Raw genomic sequence first — 24,621 nt, forward strand, 5'->3', positions numbered from 1 at the left:
GACTGTGGAAATGCAGAGGACATATGATCTGCGTGTAGAGCATACCAGTGAAATATCTGGACAAGCCTGAAAGGGGATCATGCCCAATTAGCACTTGAGAAGGACACATGAGTGGAAATGAGAAAAGATCTTAGCGTGACCCAGCTGGTCTTCTCAGTTCAGGCTTGTTGAAATTGATTTTAAAAAAAGTTTTTTTTTTCGCTCGTGATCACAGTAACGCCCAGAGGACACACTGATACTTTACCATAAAAAATGAATGGCACTCCACTGCATACTGCACACAAGCACGACATGACGGTACTTGACAGAGCTGTCCACCAGAAAAGAAACATATTCCATGCTCAACTCTAATGGAAATTTACAGTTGCATTAGTTAGTATAAACCATGAATTCCTCCATCTGACCTAAGGGACTAATATATATATAGAGCTGCAACAATTAGTCGATTAATCCATTATTCAATCAACAGAAGAGTAATCACCAACTATTTTGATAATCGATAAATTGTTTTTAAAGTAAATTTTTAAGTAAAAAATGCAGAATTCTCTGGTTCAAGCTTCGTAAATGTAAATATTTTCTGGTTTCTTTAGTCTGCTATGGAAATGAACTGAATATCTTTGGGTTGTGGACTTTTGGTTGGTACAAAACAGACATTTTAGATTGCATCTTGGGCTTTGGGGTACAGTGATTGACATTTTTTTGACTAGAAATCTAATCAATTAATCAAGAAAATAATCAAAAGATTAATCAGTAATGAAAATTTGGTTGTGGCCCTAGATATAATATGAAAAAGTTGATCTGTACACCTTAACAAATCCTTGAACGTCTCATTCAGACATTTAGAGGCATTTATATAACTTTTCCTCTGTCCCTGCAGATCTATGACAGTTGCAAATAACCAGTTGTTTCAATGTTATTACTGTTTAATTATGCAGCAGTTTTCTAGCATTACAACAGAGAGCACTAGTCTTTTATCATGCATATCTAAGTATCTTCTCCTTTTCTCTCTACTTCCTCTCTTCCCTGTTTTCCCCTTAAACAGTGGAGACTCTAAGCTGCTGGAAGAGGCCGTCATCCCCCTGGCAAAGATCCTCAGTATGTTTTCTATGATTTAAATATACTTTATATGTGCTTATTTGACTGATCAATACCTTATTCTAGTAATCACAATTAATATCAGCAAAAATACACGTTTTTTTCATACTGTTGTTTGCAAACTGAACTCTCAAATTAGGAAGTTAGATTATGTAATGTTGTTGATAAGTTCTCTCATACGTTTTTTTTTTTCCAGTTGAAAACAATCCCAGAACGGGGAACTTTGGCGCCCTTGTGAGAATTTTCCTGGGAAGAACCAAAGAACTGAAAATCTCTACAGAATGCCAAGAGTGAGCATGGGAACCTCAGAGGAGGGGAAAAATGAACTATGAGGACTGTGTCAGTAATGATACACCCTGTGCATGTCAGTGTCTTCAATGAGTGGGAGTGTAGGCCAGCTATTGTTTGATTGCATGCAGTCAGGGAATCCCTGTGTTTGAAAGCAGAGAAACAATGAAGCGGTTGCAGTTTCCCATAAGAAAACTGCTGAGGTATAACCATCAACACATGTGGCATTATTCTACACTCACTGCCAAGATCCATTTCCACAGAAATGGACCGTGCCCAAGTTAGCGTTTGAGAACTCTTCATTCTGTGAGGTTGGACTTATCGCTCCCATCTATTTTTCTCAAAATTTTTAACAGGTTTTGTTAACCAAACCCACATATTCTGGGTGTAACATAATTCGCATGTGCAAAATGTCAAATTGTGGGACTGATTAGACACCTCCTTGTTGCTGTTTAGTGGTTGTGAAACATTGCGGCTAGCGCTGGATGGTTCCAATCATTTCTTATTTTCCTCTACATTTCTTTCTCACCAACTTCGTCCCAATTTTGTCTCCGTCAGAGGCATATGATTATACTCAAAGAAGTCGAAGAAGCTGTGTCATGATTTGCGAAACACCAGAGTCGCTACTTTGAATGTGAAAAGTAAAAGTAATATGCTCCACTGGTTTGGCACGGTCAGTGGCAAGCACAAAGTGATAACATGATGCTTTATTAATTGCCATCAGGAAATGAACATCACACACTTGCTCCTTTTCCTGGAGTTAAGAGCTCTGGTCCACAACAAAACACTCATGGAGCAGTTAGTGTTGGGTTTCCAGTTACATTAGGCCAAATACACAAAGGCTTCAGTCCCAGTTTAGTATGCTGAGCAACTCTTGGATGAATATGTGTAACTGTTTACATTGATGGCAACATATTACTGAAGAACATTCAGGGTCTTACCTTGTTAAATTTAGGGCATAAACCCAACAGAATGAGCCTACATTGCATTTATTTCAGTCACATGTTTGACCTTGATGTGACACGTCTTTCTTTGCTTTGTTTCTCCTCCGCAGTCAGCTGTTTATCTGGCAGGCCCACAATGCACTGTTCATGATCCGCTGCCTGCTCAAGGTGTTCATCAGGGAGATGAGTGAAGAAGAGCTGCACTTACAGTTCTCCTACCAGGAGAGGGCACTAGGCTCCTGTGGAGGTGAGCTCCATCATCATCATCATCTGATTTGGGGAAAGGAAGGTGTGCCACAGGAAGACTGAAATGAGGCCACAAAATTAAAAGAAAAGAAATCAGCTTCACAGGATTCAACAACTGATTTTGAGTCAAAACCTCTCATTTTGTTTGTAAGGAGTGACCAACAGCTACGTCGTCAAACACAAAAATGAAAGTGCTTTAAGTCAGTTTGAGCATTTTTACTTTCTTTTTGAGTGTACTTTACACACACAAAAATAAATAATTTACCGAAAAATCTTATGAGCAACATCCTTGTAGGTGTTTGGATCCCAGTAGACACATGAGGTGTGAGTTAATACAATTTAGTCACTGGGGTCGAATGCGTAATACTTCCTTTCCTACCAAAAGAGAGATAAGAAATTGACTTTTTAATTGAGCACAAATACCCCTGGCTACTGACCTGGATCAGCTGTCTCTGAGAAACTCAGTTAATAAAAGTCAGAATCTACGTTCCCTGACTGCACATCATTTTTGGACTCAAACATAAGCCCTGCCTCTACTAAATACTGAAGATATGCACTATGCAAACGTGTACCCTCTTGATGACCTTGATAAATGTAAATTATTTAAGACTTTGTTTTGGTGGTCACTTACAGAGTAATTAAGAAATACCATCAAGGGGACAGTGGAAGAAATACACATTTTTATGGTTCTGCTGTGTCTGTTCCTCAGTCTTGTCCCTGTTATGGTATTCTTCACTCATATTCACATATCTACCAGTATTCACTCACATACATGAACTGGGACACATTCACTCGCTTGCAGCTGCCTACAGACCTTCAGGATTTCGTTTTATATCTGCTTTGTTGGATGATTGTTTTCAAATACCTTCAATCTCTGCTGATTTGTCTGCAAAATAATACAGTGCTAATTTTGAGTTGTTGAAAGCGGTAAAAAGAAGATTCCAGTGAGCTAATTTCACTCAATGCCATTCGCTCTGCACAGTGAGCATGAAACAGGAACGATGATTGGGAGTCGGAGGGAGCAGAGAGCTGCGATGTATTTCTTTTATAATAATTCTCTGTAATAATGTCCTTAACCCTTTGTATAGAAACAGGCCATGAGGATCTCCTTGAGGAGCTCTTATCCAACCTCATTCACCTGATCGTTGAAGTGCCCCTGCTGTAAGTATCTCCCTGCTGTTTGCGTGTCTATGATTATGTACTATGTATCGATGTGTGTGTGTGTAAGGTTGAATTAAACATCCAACCATATCTTCCGTACACTAAAAAGGTCAGACATGTACAACTGATTCAGATACAACACTGTAAAAAGACATTTTACATGACCAGGTTGTTCACATTTCCCCCTACACATCAATTTAATAATGTCATAGTGGTATTTGCTCAAGATCTCTTGTCTGACATTATATTATAAGCGTAATAATCACTCGGAAAAATCAATGGCTTGTGCGGTTTCTCAGTCCGGTCCATCCCTTAGTTTGATCTCCTTGTTTTTATTCATTTTCGTTCATTGTTAATCTGTCTAGGATGTTAGTCATTGAGTTAATGAAAAGCAGTTTGTGAAACTTTTCTCTTTGCGTGCTCTGTTTGCTCATTCACCCCCTCGATACACTAACCAAGAGGAGATGAAATCCATTACGGGACACGCTTTGGCTCGGACATCCGTGTGTTTTACTTCCAGAGTCCGTAGCCATATAGGAAGAAGAAGAGAAATGGTTTGAAAGTTGAGTAGGATTAGCAGGAGTGGTGCCAATGAGCCGGAGAGGAGCACATTGAAAAATGGTATCAGCCTTTACTCCCAGTGGGTGGTGTGCACGCTAGCACACTCAGCTTTAATGAGTGAACGTTTCCATGTGTTTACTTATCAATGGCAGAATTGTCTCCCGCCTGCCACTCAGTCTGTCACAGAGGGACAAACAAAGATACAGAACGTACGTAGAAGCAGAGAAAATCTCCCTTGCGGTCCTACATTACACATGAGCATCATAATAAGTTTGCGTAAGCGTCTGATAAATGACGCAGCATCTTTCTCTTTTCTCTCTTGTTTGTCGTTGTGTTATCTCGACGTCTTCCTCTCTCTCTCTCTCTTTGTCAACCGATCTCTTCTTCTTCTTCTTCCTCTCTCCCTCTTCCTCTCTCCTTCTCTTCTGTGTCTCCGGACATCAAACCCTGGCTCTTGTATAAATGCGTTCAGTATTCCAACATTATTCATTGTTCCAAGCTTCAAGACTCTCCCTGTTTTTCTTCCCTTCACCACTTTGTGGCTCTCGGCCCATTTCCTCTGTACGTGCTCCTGGTTTGGATGGGAACCTTACCATTCTTTTGGTGTAGTTCCCCCAAATCCTTAAAAGACTTCTGCACTTTGATTGTAACCTTAATTTTTACAAGAAAGCTAGATGTCAGCATTTTTTTTTACTAATTTTCCAGGTAGGCAGTTGATGCATATTGATAGTCTAGAATCTGTACGGTTAGATTAAGTACTGATTTAGACTAAAATATATCATGTATGTCTCTAATCAATGTATGTGCAGTCTTATTTTTGCAATACTTTGTAAAATATTTAATAACCTAAAAAAACAGACAATTTTTCACCATTTGTTTTCCATTTACGTCCTGTTTTTTTTAGCTGTATCTTTGTCACTGGTCATTTTTTAACTCACAGATGTAGAGCTGAAACAATGTGCAAAAAGTGCTTAATTTCCTGTAAATGGACTCATCAATTGATTGAGTTATCTATTAATCATTAATTAAGTCATTTTTAAGCAAAACGCCAAAAACTCGCTGGCTTCTAAAATGTGTATTTATCTGGTTTTCTTAGTCGTCCGTGATAGCAAACAGAATATTTTTGGGCAAGCAACTTGAAGATGTCAACTTGAGCTTCTGGAAATTGTTTTTCACTATTTTTTTTTTCAGACAAGTGATAATCTTTCAGTGTGACTCATAATTGGCAGAGAGTGTGTGAAAGTGGAAAGAAAACACTAGTGACCCATGTCTGAAGTCAGGTCATTTCAGTTAAAGCTGTTGTGCGTACGTGTTATGTGTCAGGAAGCAGGTACGAGTTAAGTTTAGTAAACAGGCTTTAGTGGAAGGATACTCTTCTGTAGTGGGACCAATTTCCACCAAGGAATCACATTGTTCTTTCTACCTCCTTTATAATGTGAAGTCAATGTAAACAACACTGCAAGGGAGATATGTATCACAGCTGCAAATAACCCGCTTCCTAAAATGTAAAGCAATAAATAGGTGATGCGTAGAGATCATCCATATACTTCAAGGATTAACGCATCTAGATACCATTTATACCAATGAATTTGTGAACAAAGATTATACATTAACTCTGCTCGCATCTGTCCGTCCCTGTAGTGACATCACCTATAGCATCCTGTTCGAAGCGGTGACCACGCTGCTGGTATTCTTCTCCTACCAGCTGTTCCACAAAGACATCCTCCGAGATGGATTAATCTACCAGCACATCATGAAGGGACGATGGTGAGGACACACACACACATTTGTGGTCCACTGAGGACTGCCATTGACTTAACGATTCGGTTGAGCCACATAGTTTTAATGATCACAATTACTGTTTGGTGCATTAACTCTAAGCATAACAGTAAAACCAACTTTGTGTAAAGATAGAAATATGAGTTGTAAACAAACATTTAGGTGGAATCGTTTTCGGGAATCTCTACTGATGTATGACTTAGTCTCACTCGTCTTAGTAACTGGGTCATCCACAGTCTGTTGACGACTTTTTTTGAACACAGATCATTTTGGACCTCTCCACGTCAATGTGAAACCGTGTAATCCAGCCTACTGTTTCTCTATCTGGACTCTAATACCGTTAGCCTGTCTCTGTGCTTCCAGACATTCTCATCATGCTCCAAACAGTGTCTTCATGTGTCATTCAGTTGATACGAAAAGGGGGGAAAAAAAAAAAAAAGAAACAAGTCTATTCAACCGAGACCTTTGTCTCCGCTGTGACCTTGTAGTCTGTGATTCCGTGGGAAAGTGAACAAGCGAGTCTGTTTTTTTAAATGATAATAACATCCATGAACTTCAAAATGCAAAAAATAAAACGTGGCGATAAGATAACTAACTAAATGCTAATTAAAAGTAAAAACAACATTCTGATGTAGATCTGTACTTTGAAATGGCGAGAACCCAATTTTCTTTAGTTCATTCTTATCTTGAATATTGATAAATGTTGATTAATGCTGTACCACTGAGTCTCGTAGTGCAGTTTAGATGGGTGCACTAGACAGAGGATGAAAGTAATTTTCTTTCAGGGCTCTCACAGCGTAAGAGCCGAATGAGAGCACTTTGGATTAATTGCCACTGAGCTGAAGAAAGGCTTCCAAGTAGCTGATGTAGGCAAAACAGATTAGAGGGCTATCTAAAATGTTTTTGCCATTTAGTCTGTCAAGAAAGCAAAGCTGTGTCAAATTACCAAAACAGTGATATTGGATATTGTACACACAACCAATTATATATGTATGTCACTGAGAGAGAGTTTATATGATGAAGGAAGAGTAGAGTCTCAAACTGACACCTGATATGGACACCTGTGGATTGAGAATAGGATGTCAATCTGTCCTGTGATGTTTCAAGTGGAGTCAAACATAAAAAAATACATAAATTTCTTTGATTTTTAACTCTGCATTTGTCTCTTTTCTCCAGTTTGTGTTTAACCAGTCGGCTGGTGAAGACCCTGCTCTACAACTTCATCAGACAGGAGAAATGTCCACCTCCAGCGACCCACATCTTTGAGCCGAAAGCTGAGGGCGGCCTGCTTTACGGCCTGGCATCCGGGGTGGCAAGTAAGAGTATACACATACACACACACACAAACTAAATAAAAGGAAACAATAACAAAGGAGCAAAAGAAAAATCCATTTTTTCAACCTAGATCATAATTTTGGCAATCATTTGTATTTGCTCTGACAGCTTTTTGCTCACCAATCTAATTGCTGAGGTCTTTGGATGCAAGTGGACAGATCCGCAGTGATTTTGTGTTTATTTTTAAAACTGAAAATTGAGTTTGAATGAATGTTTTACACGGTTACCTAAACTGTCCGTTGTAATCATCTTTTAGATTTCGCTGCGCTATATTCTGGTTCAGCTTTGGCATAGATCCAGTTTCTCATTGCTGTGAATAATTATTATGGACATTTTGGATGCATTCACCTTCATTTTCAAATAACATGGCTTAGAAACTGTAATATGGTAACACTGCGGTTTGAATTTAATCTGCCTTATTATTGGATTATTTGTCGTAGAGCTGGAACAGTCAATTAATCAATTAAAACTTATCAACATCTAGTTTGATTGATCTTAAACGATAAGTCTTGACCATGAAAACAGCAGTTTGACAAAAATCCAACTCACTTGTTATTTCCGAAAGCTTTTGACCATATGTCGTGGCTGAAATGACATACTTAGGTTACATGATAACCGAACTAAACCATCTCCAACTGTGCAACTCTATCTGCTGAGGCTTTGAAAACAACTGGTAGCTTAAAGGACCAGTGTGAAGAATTTAGCGGCATCTAGTGGTGAGGTTGCAGATTGCAACCAATTGAACACCTCTCCCCTCACCCTCACCTTTCAAGCATGTAGGACAACCGATGGTGGTCATGAAAAACGCGAAAAGCCCTCTCTAGAGTGTTTGGTTTGTCCGTTCTGGGCTACTGTAGAAACATGGCGGTGCAGCATGGCGGGCTCCGTGGAAGGGGACCCACTCCCTCTGTAGATATAAAGGGCTCATTCTAAAGTAACAAAAACACAACGATTCTTATTTTCAGGTGATTATAACATAATATAAACATACTTATGAGTAGTATACTCCATTTCTGCAAGGTCCGTTCCGCTAGATGCTGCTAAATTCTTCCCACCGCACCTTTAAGTTGGACCTTTTGTTGTGAATTTATTGCTAATAATCGATATTTGGCATTGATTAACATCTTTACTTGATGTTCTAGTGACGTCACCACGTTCCCACATTACATCTCATCATCATCAGAGAGTAAAAATGTCATCATAAATTATAGGAATGATAGTCAAATTACAAGAGAGAGAGAATTAAAAGAGCCAAGGAGCCAGAAATATGACTAATCTGCGAAATCAAAGTGCAAGTCGTGCTGACATCCATGCCAACGTAGATGAAAGTGATGAGTCAAAAATTAACAGAGTATGTGTGTGTTAGACTGGTAGTGTGCTCTGTGTTTGTATGTTGAATGGATGTTTGTTTGAGTGTGAGAATAGGACTGCGCCCATGGGTTTCCCCCACAGATAAATGCTCTTTGTCGGTTGTTGGTGGCAGATTCCTATCAGTGAGCCATCAGCATGCACCCAGCCTGTCTGTCTGTGGCCAGTGATCGGCCCGATGAGTTATGGTGCCCTGTCCTGTTCTGTAATCCCCTAGAGCCTGTCTGTCTGCAGCCGCCTCCCTTATACACACACGCGCAGACCAACAGAGACACAAGCTCTCTTATGCCCAGAGCTCAGAAACAAAACACTTGTTTTCTTTCTCTGTCTCTCTGTCTCGTATGCACACAGTCATCGCCCATTGACAGACTATACAAACAAGTACATTTTATTAAAAATGTGGAAAATGGGTGTATGTATGAGTGCTGTTCTGCAGTACCATAAATATCAAGTGAATTTCTTGATCTTTGCCTCATGAGCAAATGTTCAGTTAATTAGAGGAGAATTTTACACATAAGTGGTTAGTACGTGTCCCGTCCTCAGTGGCTCTGGAGGAGCTTTGTCAAGACGGAGAAAATAACCCGGATGATGTCATGGTAGAGTATGTTACAAATTGACCATTCACCAGGCAGGTAAGGTCTAACAAATAGATGCTATTGGCTATTGGCAGTATGGGAAACATAGGATCCAATGTTTTCTGAGCTCGACCAATAGCAAGGACAAAAAGTCAAGGATATCTCAGCCATCTTCTTTTAATTTTCCTCTTGTGAGTCTCCCAACTTTATAGCAGCAATAAAAAAAAAATCATTTGAGTGACCGTTTAAAGGACCACACCAGTGGTTTTGCATGTATCGGCTAATTTAATATAAATCACTTACAAATGATCAGGCATCTATTGGTTTCCATTAAATTCTTTGTGGCATGATGATAAATTAGTAGGCCCCCTGAAACATTCTTGACCTGTGTAATCCATCTCAGTAGATATGAAGTCTGCATTAACTTTTGTCAAAGTTGCATTATTGTTGCAAGTTTATGCAATGCAGACTTTTAATTTAGCATTACCCAACACAACGATAATGGAAACCAGTGGCTTTCTGAAACTGTAGGTATCTCTGTCTAGGTTCAAAAACAGTGGGCAGAAATAGTAAGTAAGTATAAAGTTAAGGTCTTGAAATTTTCTGGACTAGACTGAATACTGAATACTTTACATTCCCATTGTTATTGAGGAATCACTGGTCCTCATATGTTATTTGAGGAGAACATATTTGGATGTCAGATCACTCATACCTACACACTTGGATTCACAGACAGGCTGGATGGTCCCCAGATCTGAATACTGGTCATTGTCAAAGAAAAACAGTGCTTGATTTCTGTCGCCATTTTAATGTGTGTGTGTGTGTGTGTGGGGAAAGGGGGGGGGGGGGTAGGATGTCTCTTCCTCTCTTGCTTTTACACACTCTGCTGTCTGAGTCTGAGCGAGCGTCTGCAGGGGGGATTATCACCCAGACTGGCAACTCAGAGCTTTTTCTCCTCTCCTCTCCTCTCCTCTCCTCTCCTCTCCTCTCCTCTCCTCTCCTCTCCTCTCCTCTCTTCTCCTCTCCTCTCCTCTCCTCTCCTCTCCTCTCGCTTCTCTACTCTCCTTTCATCTCCTCTCTGCTACGCTACTCTACACTACCTTGTGATGTCTACATGTATGTGTATAAGGTCCTCGTTAGTATCGCACACCTACCAGTAAAATATCCTGGGAAAGGTCATTAGAAGATTAATTGAACATATTAGCGCTAGCTTTTTAATATGATTATAGTAATTGTTTCCAAATTATTCTAAGCCTGTGGAGTGTTCTCATATGTTGTATGTATTTTGTTTTTTTAGCAGGGATTTGGATTGGGTTTGGGTAAAAGCTCTTTGAGCATACAGTATATTTTGATTTGTGTGGGATTATCAGAAGAGTGTGTTTATTTATTGTCTGTACAGCATGTCTCCCCATGTGCATTTTTGGATAATCATCACGAGTCCGGCATACTTTGTGTGTGTGTGTGTGTGTGTGTGTGTGTGTCTATGTCTGCATACTTGGCCAAGCCACTGGCCCGAAGCCCTGATGTCATATTTCATTCACTGTTATGCAAGTAAATAAGTAAGAAGCATATTTTGTCTGTCTCGGTTCGCCCGGTATCTCCGTCTACACTGAAGCATATGTTCTCAGCTATAACTATGAGGAATGATTTCCCACCTCAGCTCCCTTACAGTATCTAGTGTCTCCACAGGCCTACTGAGGTAGTCACATGATCAAATGGGTGTTGCAGGTGACACAGGTGAAACAGAAAAGCAGATGTTTAACCTATCCTGCAGAAATTAGTTCATCATTAAAGCTTCTTTTGCAGAAAACTTGCATCATGCACTGTTTTTCAGCCTGTTTTAATGGATTTTAATAGATGTTTGCTATGTGTAAATATTGTTAAGAGACTTGTTGACATTTGTTTAAAAAAAAAGGTGGAAAGATCAACTCTTAAATGTTGTCGTGGATACAGGCTCATACGGCAAAGTTTTAAAGTAGGAATTTGCGGGTGCAGTTGCGTCGCATGCCTCACAATACGATGCCTTCACTGCCACCGAGTCCCGAAGCCCAAATTCTGCGTGCCAGCTTCTATGTCCGTGTGTGACCTTCTCTTTTCCTCACTTTCCCCTTCCCTTTCCTCCTCTTCATGTCCTCCTCCTCTTTTTCCACTGGGCGGCCGGCCAGGGCCCGAGCAGCCTAAGCAGTGTAGCATTATTGGGTTTATGTGGTCGGCAGGCAGACAGGCAGAGGGAGCTGAGCCAGATGGATAACAAACAGCACCCACTAAGGTAAAATAGAGCTCTGCGAATGTGAGTGCGAGAGTACAGGAAATGTGGCTGCCAGACCGGGTACTCTGACACTGTCGGGCCAGTCACTCTGGTGCCAGTGATGAGATGAACAGGGCTCCGTCACAACTTGGCCCTCTCTCTCTCTCTCTCTCTCTGTCTTTCTCTCTCTCTTTCTCTCTCTCTCCCCAGATTTAGTTTTCTCTCACACTCTCTCACACTCATTCCTCTCTCTCTGTGCAGCAGAGGGAAGAAAGACTATCGTGTGTGTGGAGAGAGAGACAGAAATTAGGGGAGAATGACCAGTACAAATGATGTCATTTGTTGCTCGGGGGTTTTCTTTCTGTTGTGGATGCAGCTTGTTGATGTCCTCTTGTTGAAATATAAACTCCTCTCTGGAATTGCACACACAGTTGTAAACACAAATGCTGGGAGTAGCTCTTTACTAGCCATTAGTGAATTTAAGGGCAGACCAACATATAAACCATAGATGTTACTAACAATTTAAAACAGTCACAAGCTGTTGAAAAGAAACTCTTCACAAGGGAAAGTATATGAAATGGTTTAAAACTTTTACTGTTTAATGTAATAGGAGGTCCTTGCACATAATGTTTTGAAACAGCATCTCCTTTTTCGCTTGTCTGACATCTTTTATGGGTCAGCAACCAAGTAAACAGATGAAATGATTGTGTCATAGTCGAATGGATCAGGATGACTTAGTGACATTATTCTTCAACAAGGAGAGAGAGAACGTCCTGCTCTTCTATCCTTCGCCACTAGATGGCAACAGATCTACTTGGCTTCTCCTCAATTTCAGTAGCTTGATCAGTGTGGACCTACAACCCACCCGCCGCGCTGCCTCTCACTGGTGCTTCGGTTCATGCATTCTGTGCAGCTAGACGTGCAGGAGCCAGAGAATGTCATCTGTGTACCTTGTTGCTCATGCTTCTCGTGCTTCACATGACGCCTGAAAGCACCAGCACTTCAGCGGCTTCGTAGGAAATTCGGCTCTCCCTCTCTCATCCCCCCCAACAAGAAAAACGAACACGGCTCCAGTTGGCCAGTAGTTCTAGTTTCTCTTTGTTCTCTGGCGCCGTCTATGTTGTTTCAAATTTCAGGTGCTGCAAACCACTGTGCGTGACTCCATTGTGCCCATTTTGGCCTTGATTACATCAGTCTGGCTGCACATACTCATTTTTTCCCCCTATGAAGCGTAAATCAGTTATGAGAATGACTCTAGTGCTTTCTATAAAAAGGTTGACATACACAACCTGACTGCTCTTCATTACTGGATCCTACACAGATTACCCATCTGTTGTACTGAAAATGAGAGCTGCAGTTCTCAGGCCTGTCTTAAATATACTCACTGTAATGAATAAGTAACAGAAATAATTCAACAAATAAAAATCATATATATTAATGCTGCACTCGTGTGTTTACCTGTGTGTCTGTTGTGTCTTCAGGTGGTCTGTGGAGTGTCTTCACATTAGGAGGAGCTGGCAGCAAAGCAGGGATGGACCAGGAACACAACCCCTTACCTTTGTCCAATCAGAGCCTTTTGTTACTTCTGGTCTTAGCCAATCTGACAGACGGGCCTGATTGGCCCAACCCATACCGCCAGGCTATCACTTGTTTCAGAAACACACAAGGTAATATATGCACAGTTGACATATTATTTATTTTAATCTGTTGTACATTTTTTTTTATTGCATATTGTAGTTGCTGCTGAGAATATGTCGTTTTATATGTACGAACTGCGCCAGAATACGATCCACTAATTCTGATTATAATTGCTTCTGCCCATGTAGACACATCGTCGCTGCCTGTGGAACAACCTCACACTTTCCAAATCAATTTCAACAGTCTGTACACAGCGCTGTGTGAGCAGCAGCGCTCAGATCAGGCCACACTACTGCTCTACACGCTGCTTCATCAGAACGCCAACATGAGGACGTACATGCTCTCCAGAACCGACATGGACAATCTGGTGGGTAGGAACGAAGCAACAAAGACGCTTTGATTTTGTTGTTCATTTACAGAGTGTGGTGCACAAATGCATGTACATTTATTCCTTTCTGAATCTGGCATTTTAGGGTTTTTTTATCAAAGCAAAAGCAAACAACACTATTAAAATGAATAAGAGTGTGATTAGGTAATTCTCAACAAAACATTTTATAGAGTTCCTTCTTTCCTTCCTTCCTTCCTTCCTTCCTTCCATTGAGATCATAATCTCCTTCAAGAGAGACCTGTGTACAATAATAGACACATACAGCTTAACTTGGACATCGGTTAAGAAAAGCAATTACTAGTGGAATTGCAAATACTCAAGTACAGTCTTTTAAAATCTTACGGAAATGGGTTTGGCCATGACATTGTTTCATGTAGGACCAGTGCTATGGCTCAGTAAACAGTGAAGATGTATGCAGTGGCAGCTGGTGCTGTTCTACTCATGTGGGACAGTGCCAGTTATTGTTTATAGCAGAGTGAATGTACTGGGGCATTTACTGAATGGATTTCAAGCTTTTAGCTCAGCATGTCAGATGGTACACGTTCACAAATTAGACTTTTTCACACAGCGTAGCACAAAATAATGTGGTCTTATGGCGAATTATCCAAATAATGTGATTGTACTGTGCATTGTGATTATCATTTTTCAGGGGTTTCTGACATGTGTTGACATATTAATGTGTGGAAGTTAGAGTTAAATAGTATCTGTCAAGCCTTTGTGCCATGTTTAGAGAGTTGAGAAAACAACATCTGAACCGCTAACAATGGAAAAATGCTATAAATTCAAGACTATAGCAAAACATGTGCAGGTTTTGAAACTGTAGGTCAATTAAATCCCTGTCAGTATGACCTTTCTGTGTATTCTCTATTTTTTCCCCATATAGCATCTACAATAAAATACCATAATTAGCAGATCTAGATTGAGCTCATCATGTAGGGGGGGGGGTACTAATGAGTACTGCTACTTCTCTACTGAACAATAAAGCACCACTGCACAAGAGCGTAATGAGCTAACACCGCAACTGTGTGTGTTCCTCACTCGCTATGCTAGCCACTCACTGCTGTCACTCTGACAGTGTGATTCTGAGAGTAAAATCTTTTGCACACTTTCACCATCTGTTCCGCGTGCTGCGTCTGATTGTCACATCCGTCTCCACCTTTTAGTTTAGCAGTCACGGTTCAGAGCTCTCAAAAAAGTGTGAAAAGATATCTGAAGTGCAGTTTTTCCTGTTTTTTTTTTGTCTGTTTGACTTGGTACTCTGTTAGCTCCACAGGTGGAAACAGGACTGTACTGTATGCAGTCATACTAATTATATGATTTTAATGGCTTTTGTCCCTCTGAATGCATTTTCGAGTGTGTCGAGTGAGTGTATTCAGCTCTTCATTTTTTCATCTATTGCTTCTGCAGTTTGCCCCCTCATGCCGCCTCCAAGGCCTTGCCCACAAATAGCCAGAAAATCCACAGATTCGGACTCCCCTATAGTCAAGCACCAAAATTAGGAACGGAGGAATGTAACTGCTGAATTTGCAGGGCTGTGGCAAATACATGACTCATTTTTTATCTTCAGACAAATGCCCATGCACACAAAGTCAGAAGTCTTGTAACACGGATCTAATAAATGTTATCGCACATGCTCAGCCCTTCCTCTTCCTCTCTCACTGTTCCTCTCAGGTGTTGCCCATCCTCGAGATCCTTTACCACGTGGAAGACAGAAATTCTCATCATGTCTACATGGCCCTCATCATTCTCCTCATCCTTACAGAAGACGACGCCTTCAATCGCTCCATTCATGAGGTGGTGGGTAGACACCGAGTTTAATACACACCGTTCACGTCGGCACTGCAACCCTCAATTATCTGCAATTGCCGGGATTATAGTAAATTATTCCTCATTCATGTCCCGTTTCTCTCTTTCCCTCATTCCCTCAGGTATTGAAGAACATCTCATGGTACACAGAGAGGTCGTTGACAGAGATATCACTTGGCAGTTTGCTCATCCTGGTGGTCATCCGCACCATCCAGTTCAATATGACCCGGACAAGGGTAAGCTGCACATACATGCAGACACTCACACACTTTGTGCATTTGCAAACACGATGTGTATACAGAAATCCATCCGCTATAGGCACATTTATATGTCTAAATAGTAATTTATTACATAAATAAGTAACATCCACATACAGCATTTGTCATGGTAGAACTGTAAAGATGAAAATGAGTGACTTGAAGTTTAACAAGATCATCATTGTGTGTGTGTATGTGTGTGTTTGTGTGTGTGTTTGTGTGTGCATCCACCCTCTCTAGGATAAGTACCTCCACACCAACTGTCTGGCCGCACTCGCAAACATGTCAGCACAGTTTCGGTGTCTCCACCAGTATGCTGCCCAGCGCATCATCAGGTGAGGACATACTGCAGTTGTACAATTTGAAAATCCACACAGAACAGAACAGAGGATGATAGAAAATGTTAGATGGTATCTATTTTCTTCCATCTATCCATCCATTTTCTATACGACCTATCCCAGCTCTTGTCTTATTATGCATATAAATGTATTCTTTGGCAGAATATTAATAGTGGCTTAAAACAACACATAACCAAGTCTGTTTTTATTGTGTATGTTTTGACATTTGATTTTTATCTTTTAATGATTTAAATTAGAATCTGTGTCTTGACCTTCATAGTTTTTTGCTAATTCAGTGAATAAAATAGATGACAAATCAAAATAGGTCGTCACAATTATGAAACAAAATGTGTACAAAAATCTAATTTCATCACTAAAAAAGTCCTGCTAATTGATTTGCAACATTTGCTACTATGGTCTAATACATTTAAAGATGTTAAATGCTAAAATCTCTGATGGTAGACCAATTTATATCATCCTACAGTCTATATTAACATATCAGCCAACCCTACCAACTCTAAACTGTGCTGAAGTGTTTCCTTTTTGGCAGACTATGTAAAATAAGATTGCTTAAATTAGAGCTGTTGCCCACGAAGGTGATGCGCTGTCTGACATTTTTCGCTGAAATCTATTTCAATTTTTTAAATTGCTGCTTCTTCAGGACTTGACCTTCTTCACTAGATTTTTTTAAAAAATGCATCGGAGGCAAACAAAGAAGCCAAAAGAGAGACACAAAATTGCCCAAACACAAGAGTGGAAATTCTAATTCACACAAAAACAAACTCATTAATGTTAATGATTCATGTTGAATCAGCACAAAATATTTATTGTTGTAGTAACTTGACAGTGGCTGCAGCAGAAGAGACTAAGGCATTAAATATTGAAAGAGTGGTGTGCTTGTGTAGAGAAGAACATTATGTAACGTGAGGGAATTGAGGGAAAGGGTTTGGCCCATGAGGAGACGGAAGACTTGCGAGGCGAAGGTCCAAACCACACACACAAACAGACACACACACACACAAGCATAAAGTCATTCATGTCTGTTTGTTAACTTCAGGCACACAGGAAGGAATGTTTCCTTCCCTGAAGACGTGCACACATTCACGCACGCACAAGGATTCCTCTTATCTCGCTGCCTGTGTCTTTCTCTATATCTGTGAGTCTCTGGTGCTTTGAGTCAGAAAGGAACACTGTCTGTGAATGTGTACTTGTCTGTCTTGTCGTAATGTTGAGCAACTGACTCCATGTCTGATGATAATGATGATGATTATGATGGCCTGGGTTGGGCTAAACTAACTAACTAACTGGCTGGCTGGCTGGCTGGCAGGCAAGATAAAGGGAATTTCCTGCCAGGAATTTCCAAATTTCAACCAGGAAGCCTTGAACTCTGCTCCTTAATTGACTCCGAGAGAGAGTGGCGGCTGGTGCTGTTTATTTACACACAGTAGTGGGTAATATTCCGCCCGCCACCACCCCATATCTTTTTCTATTGTTTTGTATTTATCCTCTGTCTCCATCAATATTTCCTCTGTCTCTTGCCCATCCACAGTTTCCTCTCGGCTCGTGTCTTTTCATTCACTGATTACTTTGATGTCTGCGGATTCAACAGACACAGCCTAGTTTTCAGTAGTCCACAGTCAACTGATTGAACTTTAGGTACATTTCCATCCATTGTAAAAAAAAAAAAAAAAATTGGCGTATCACCAAAGAGAATATGTGATAAAGCCTGAAATAGTTTTTTTCAAATATAGCTCGATGTTGCAGTACCTGAGCAGCGTAGCTCCATCAGAAAGCCATCATTGCATATCACCCTTTAAAGTCCCCCTCCACTCAAAAATATGTTTAGCTTATTGTTACTTCATATTGAAGTTTGACCCTCACTGTGCAGAATTTGTTTTCAAATTCATCTGCAAAAGGACCGAAGTTTCTCTGGGCTCACCTTAAATCTGAGTTTAAGATGTGTACATAAAAGATCATTTTGTGACATCACAATTACTGCCTCAGCATAAGTGAGGGGAACGGACAGAACAGCTAGTTACACTGCGTTATTGTGGGCAAGGGTCCCGGTGGGAGCTTGCTCGGTGGTCTCTCATTTGAAATAGAAAAAACTGACTAAATAGTACAACAGGTCCTATTAAGCAGTCTGTAGGTAACAAGTAGATCTCTTCATAGCTGTTCAAATAGCTCTATTTGGCCATTTAGCTAAAGATAAAGAATGCTGATAGATGTTGTGTATGTATGTGTGTTTTCCAGCGCTGACAGGTGAACAGGTGTAGCTCTAAAGGGCTTAGCTGAAGTCTGTTCTTGCTTTTGAGTTTCCCAAGTCTTTTGCTGTCATTGAATCTAGTTTATTCTGCAATTTTTTTCCATTGGATAACACAAAAAAATATGAGAGCCCAGCAAGACAATTGAAAAGTTTTATTAAAAACAGAAGGTCACTCACTTCATGCACTTCTGTAGTTAATATGATGAGTAATGAAAGAAACGCTACCAATATATTAAATTAGATTTAACGTTTTTTTAATTACACTACTAATTATTGTGTGTTCTTTTCACTGGAGGTACTCAAAGCTGAACATCTTGAGAATAAAATGTGTCTTCTGTCTAGTCTCTTGCATGACCACACATGTTGAATGAATCAGTTTACTGTGACATGAACACTGTGTCATTAATGGTGTGTGTTTGTGTGTGTGTGTGTGTGCACTGACTAACACTATTGCTACAATCCAAGGTTGCCCAAGCAGACTCTATGACTCTGTGCAATCATGTAATCTCCTCACATACAGCATCTCTACAGACACAAACAACATACAGTAAGGTTAAAGCAAGTCTATGAGCCACTGGGTCAAATGGAAGGCTGTCACCTACTACTGGAAATACTGGAAATTCTCTCAAAGTAATTAAGGCTGTGTGACCTGTCGGGCAAATATAAGCCAGATCACAGGAGTTGTGATTGTAAATTAAGTGTAATTTTTATTTTTACACATAAATTTCATGATTATTTTGTTGTTGCAAGACTCATTATTACTCGTTATTTTAAAGGCCTCATTTACAGAGCAAAACAAGCTCGTTTTCTAATAGTAATCTGTTTTTAAATAAAGGCCTCTCTCTTTACTTGAGGTAAGTAAAGGCCACTATTTGAGTATTTAAGGGACATAAATTACAGGTCAACATGTGCAATATGACGACTGCGTATTTTAGTGTATCATTCATCTGTCATTACTACTCTCACTCCTTTCCTCTCTCTTTGTATCTCTCCTGCAGTTTATTTGCTTTGCTTTCCAAAAAGCACAACAAGGTTTTGGAGCAGGCAACACAGAGTCTGAGAGGCAGACAGGGAGATAACACAGCCTTGCCCGACTATGTGAGTAACACACACACACACACACACACACACACACACACACACACACAGTTTGCATTTGGTATATTGGTGGTTGCCAAATTATTTGTACTTTGATAAGGTACAGTAGTAGACATGCATAATTTGAAAGTTTATTATGTGTGACGCTTTAGTGTGAGGTTAAAGTCCCTAGGGATAAACAGGCAGACCAGTTTTGAGGAAAAGTAATAAGAAGAGCCCAAAGTGGCTGAATTTTGACCTTTTGTATTGTCAGGTTTAGCATTTTAAATTTTTGATTTTGAGACTGCAACAAAAAATTTAACCATCAATTAATTGATTTGTTTTTCATTTAATGATACATTATTTGTTACAGTAGCCCAAAATATAACCTTAATGAAACAGTTCAACACTTTGGAAATGTGGTTATTTTCCCTCTTGAAAGTTAGATGAGAAGATTGCTATCACTTTCATGTCTGTCCATTAAATATGATTGCCATAGCCAGCAGCTGCTTAGTTTAGCATAAAGACTGGAAACAGGGGGAAACAGCTAGCCAGGGGCTTATGTGCAAGACTGTTTCTTGGCCAGGCGCAATGACTTCCCAGCCAAGAAGTATTCCTGCACATAACGCCCAGTAAGACCACAAATTGTAATTTTTACACATCAATTTATGTACAGATTAAACAAATGAGTTATAACATGCTAATAGCTGAGCTTTAGAGGCGCCGGTAGCAGGATTTTGTTTCCTTCTGACAGTGCCAGGCTAGTTGTTTCCTCCTGTTTCTAGTCTTTGTGCTAAACTAAGCCAACCAACTGCTGGCTGTAGCTTCATATAGCATACAGACATGAGGGTGGTATCAATCTTCTCATTTAAATGTCGGCAAGAAAGCCAATAAGTGTATCTCCCAAAATTCAGATTCAGACAACTTTATCGATCCCAAGAAGGGCAGTTCATTCGCAGCTTACCCAGTCCATACACACAACTCCAAAACTCAAAGGCAAGGTAGTTATATGTCAGAGGCAACAGATCAACATGCATGGGTCAATACAAGGAAACAACGAGCAGTAGTAAATAAATGAAATGTTTCGTTATAATTCATATAAATAATCAAGTTTAAAGGAATGAAACAGTCATTTAAAATGACTACTGTCGGCGTTTAGTAGCCTGATAGCGGAAGGAATGAAAGACTTACAGTAGCGGTTTGTTCTCCTAAGGGGCACATTATAACGCCAGCCTAAAGGCATTACAGTGAATTCACTGGACAGAACATGGTCAGATTGGCTGATAATTCCTTTTGCTTTCTGGGCCACCTGTTTCTCCCAGAGGGAGCACAAGTCTCTTTGCTGGGCTCCAATTATCTTGGAGCAGGCTTTCACAATACGATTTGGGCTATTCTTGTCCTTCACAGACAACCCATTAAACCAGCAAATAAATGAGAAAGTTGGAAGACTTTCTGTGAATGATTGATAAAAATTTACATAAAATAGTATCACAGACATGAAAAGAGTTTAGCTTCAGCATCAAGTGAGTTCTTTGTTGTCCAAACTTGACAACTGATTGTGTTTACTTTAGTTGAGAGTTGAACACTGTTCTGAGATACTTATATGTGTTGACAATTTGAACATCCTCGCCATGTATAATGCTTTGGTTTGTCACTATTCTGCATGAAATCAATGATTAATTCCTTAGTTTTTGATACATTAAGGTTGACAAAGTTAACATCACACCATTTAACAAAGGCAGGTAGGGCACAACCAGGATCTGGCTCCAAGCCCTGGAGAAGAGACAATAGGGCAGTGTCGTCAGAGAATTTCACAAGATAGTTGCCCTCTTGAGAAGTCCTGCAGCTGTCTGTATACATAATAAAAAGCGTGGTGGGTGGGGGGGGGGGGGGCAGGATACAACCCTTGGGATGAGCCTGTATTTGAGACCTTGGTGTTGGACATATGTCCATTCACCAAAACCTGCTGGATTCTGTCTGTTAGAAAATCTAAAACTAGCATCAAAAGCTGATCAGGTAATGTAAAATAAGAAGCAAGTCAATCAAAATGAGGCTGCTTGTTGTTAAAAGTCAAAGAGAAATCAGTGAATAAAAGTCTCACATGAGATTTGGGTTTCTTGAGGTGCTTATACACACTATTGAGAATGAAGGGTGTTGCATCCTCCACACCTTTACCAGCTTGGTAAGCAAACTTTAAGGGGTCTGATTTGCAATCAATGAGGAAATAATCCAGATTATTTACATTTTATAATGATTTTGAAAAGCAAATACAAGCTGACCAGCCATTTATTTCTACCCCTCTGCCATCAGTATTAAAGTAAAATTGTTTGACTCATACATAAAATGTCAGTCTTTAAAGAGTCACATAACTTCTCACCTTGCTGCTGTGATGTAAAAGTGTACTCCACGGTGTGAGTACATCGTGACATCACTGCTCATTTCTGACTACACCTGACTTTACCCAACAGTTATGATGAGAGTCATGATGACTGATGACAGTCATCATGACTGTGACAAAGAATATTTTATTATGGCTTGAAAAGCAAGCAAGTCATCACAGAAATTCAATTCTGAACCATAACTAGCAAATGTTTTGTAATTTTATTTAATAAGTCACTTAAATTAATTATTGATTATCTAAATTATAATTTTAAATCACTATTAATATAATAATAATGTATAATGTGCTACCACACATGCTTTGGTTTGCTTTGTAGCATCTTCTCTATCATGGATTTTGAAACATTTTTTGATGCCTCCCTTTTTTTCTACTGTAAAAGAGGCAACTCCGTATTTGGCTTATGGTAGCAGTAATGTCAGCCAGTTTAGGATGCGGGGCATTGTTTGATGCTTTTTGTGACGTTTTCAGCCCCTGGAAAGTATAAAATCTAAAGGTTTGTTGCTGTCAAGTGACAGACTTCAGCTCTGTCTGCTCCAATCCTTTGTCTTCTTCTCATTATTTTTGCAGCCCACATCCCCCATGTTTAATTTGCACTGAAAGCATTTCCACTTGTAGGATAATATTTGATGAAAGTATTGAACATTTATGAAATTGAATATTAAAATCAGTCACACTGGTACCAAAGTAATATTGAAATTTCTCTGAAAGATCAGTGTTAATCTGAAATTGAAATCTTAATAGCACCACAGCAGTAGCTAAGTGGTGGAGCTTGAAGCAATAAATTAATCATAATGTTGTCCCAATGCAATAAACTATCTATGGATCCCAATAGTCACACCTGACCGATGAGTGCATGTTGTTGACTATGTATAATTGTATTTGTGTTCAGGCACCTTTGCCTTCAGGTTTGTCTGTCTAGGTCTTAGTCTGGCTGTCTCATTAGATTTGCATGGTTCTGGATAAGTGTGTGTGAACATATTTGTGTGTGTGTGTGTGTGTGTGCGTGTCTGTGCATTTGGGGGTTGAAGATGTAGGCTATTAGTAGGTCCCCACAGATGCCCTTAGGTGTTGGGGAAACATGAGTATATTTGAGTGCTCCTTCAACCATGTAGCGACTGTCTGATGAAGCCCCTTACAAACAGACATCCATAGACACACGTAAACACACACACACACACACATAAAAACATGTAAAATGCAATTATCCAGCTTTGTTTTGATGCATCCTTCCTTCAGGGCTTATTTTAATGTTCTATTTTATTTACACACACGTGCATAATCGCACACAATATATGACTGAAAACAGAAAAGAAAAACGTAAGAGAAATTACATTGCCATCATTAAAGATATCAGTCCAGCCACATGTTCTCATAGGAGAGTGTGTTCAGAGCGAATATAATAGTTACGACAACAATAATAAGACAAAAACATGCAGTGGAAGGTCAAAGTGTGAGGCCTGCTACGCAACAGCACTCCTACTTTTGAAGAGTCAGTGTGTTGCTCAAGGGCGCAAGGCAGAATTCTAGTATTATTATTTCATGGGAATTTCACAATGAGGGTCTTTTTCCAAGAATAGTGTCAGACATCTAGTCTGGGTCATAGAGTTTTACGACAGAACTGGTCAACTTTTCTGATACCGCCGTTATCCTTGAGCTTAGACTATACTAACTCAGTGTGACATTGGTTCCCATGTCTACAAGGGTTCCTGTGTCTGCTATCCGCATCTAGAAGTCAATGTTTAGCTTTATTTACATCTCTAAATGAAAAGGAACATATTGTGTTGTTTACCCCCTGAGCATTTGCCCACATACACCCACCAAGAGATATACATTCAGCTTAATTGTGTCTTGGACAGTAGTTAGGTTTTCTGTGCACCCACACAAAAGAGCATAATCAGTTTTTCTCATGTCTTTGGTAGTAAACATGGTGATTTTCAGTGTTTGATAAGGCCTGTTGTGTTGTGCCGTTCAAAGGGAAAGGGACCTTCCAGTCTGGCTTTATGTCTGACTGTTTTCATACAGTGTGCAACCTTGTCATGTGTTTGCAAGCCTATGTGAAATCTTCCCTAAGTTTTTTTTTTTTAATTCATTAGCCACTCTAGCAGCATTATGCATGGCACCCCTTTGGTCCCGACTGGAATATTTCAACAACTATTGGATGGATTGCCATGTACACACATTCATGTGTACCTCAGTATAAATAGTGTTAACTTTGGCAGGGTTCAAAATTAACTTTTTGCTAATTTTGAGCCCTGCTTTGGTGATTTTGTTCATGACGCAATTCCTGCAAACTATTGGCATTCCCATCAGCCTCAGGAAGTTAGTGCTAATTAGTGTTGGCATGCTAACACGCTAAATTAAGATGGTGAACATGGTAAACATAATATGCGCTAAACATGTTAGCATTGTTATTGTGAGCATGTTATTATGCTAAACTTGTCATTTAGCTCAAAGCATCAATGTCCCTATTAGTACAACCCCATAAAGCTGCTAGCATGGCTGTAGAGTCTTGTTTATATTTATTTGAAATTAAGTGTGGCATAGATATAATATAAAAAAACACTTAACTGCCAATACTTTGTGAATGTGGTTCTGACATTGTTTTATTTCTATCTGCATATCTGGAGCAATATTCGTGTTTTAGAATAAGTTGTATTCACGCAGTTTACAGCAAGAGGGAAATATCCAATTATGCTGGGTAAACCATCGTTATTTGGTCATTTAGTCGAACTGTATTGGCATAAAGTTTTGTAATTTGAGGTTTAGTATGTTTTTTTTCTCTGAAAGTGTCATGTCAGATATTAGCAAGCTAACGTTAGCTTGTCAGTTGGTTCACTCAGCTAAGCTAGC

At 39.7% G+C, this 24,621-nt stretch overlaps 1 protein-coding gene across 1 annotated transcript in view; it reads left to right on the top strand.

Moving 5' to 3' along the window:
- Window positions 1-24,621, top strand: part of dym (dymeclin) — a 51,275-nt gene that overhangs the window by 2,921 nt on the left and 23,733 nt on the right. The window contains exons 3-14 of the mRNA XM_067573854.1: window positions 1,043-1,095; window positions 1,292-1,385; window positions 2,438-2,574; window positions 3,662-3,734; window positions 5,937-6,062; window positions 7,251-7,390; window positions 13,082-13,267; window positions 13,427-13,605; window positions 15,298-15,423; window positions 15,555-15,668; window positions 15,930-16,024; window positions 19,292-19,391. Of these exons, the coding sequence (XP_067429955.1) occupies window positions 1,043-1,095; window positions 1,292-1,385; window positions 2,438-2,574; window positions 3,662-3,734; window positions 5,937-6,062; window positions 7,251-7,390; window positions 13,082-13,267; window positions 13,427-13,605; window positions 15,298-15,423; window positions 15,555-15,668; window positions 15,930-16,024; window positions 19,292-19,391 (1,423 nt within the window). The remainder of the gene's footprint in view (window positions 1-1,042; window positions 1,096-1,291; window positions 1,386-2,437; window positions 2,575-3,661; window positions 3,735-5,936; window positions 6,063-7,250; window positions 7,391-13,081; window positions 13,268-13,426; window positions 13,606-15,297; window positions 15,424-15,554; window positions 15,669-15,929; window positions 16,025-19,291; window positions 19,392-24,621) is intronic.

Source organism: Thunnus thynnus, chromosome 19 (assembly GCF_963924715.1).
Source record: "Thunnus thynnus chromosome 19, fThuThy2.1, whole genome shotgun sequence".
Lineage (NCBI taxonomy): Eukaryota > Metazoa > Chordata > Actinopteri > Scombriformes > Scombridae > Thunnus > Thunnus thynnus.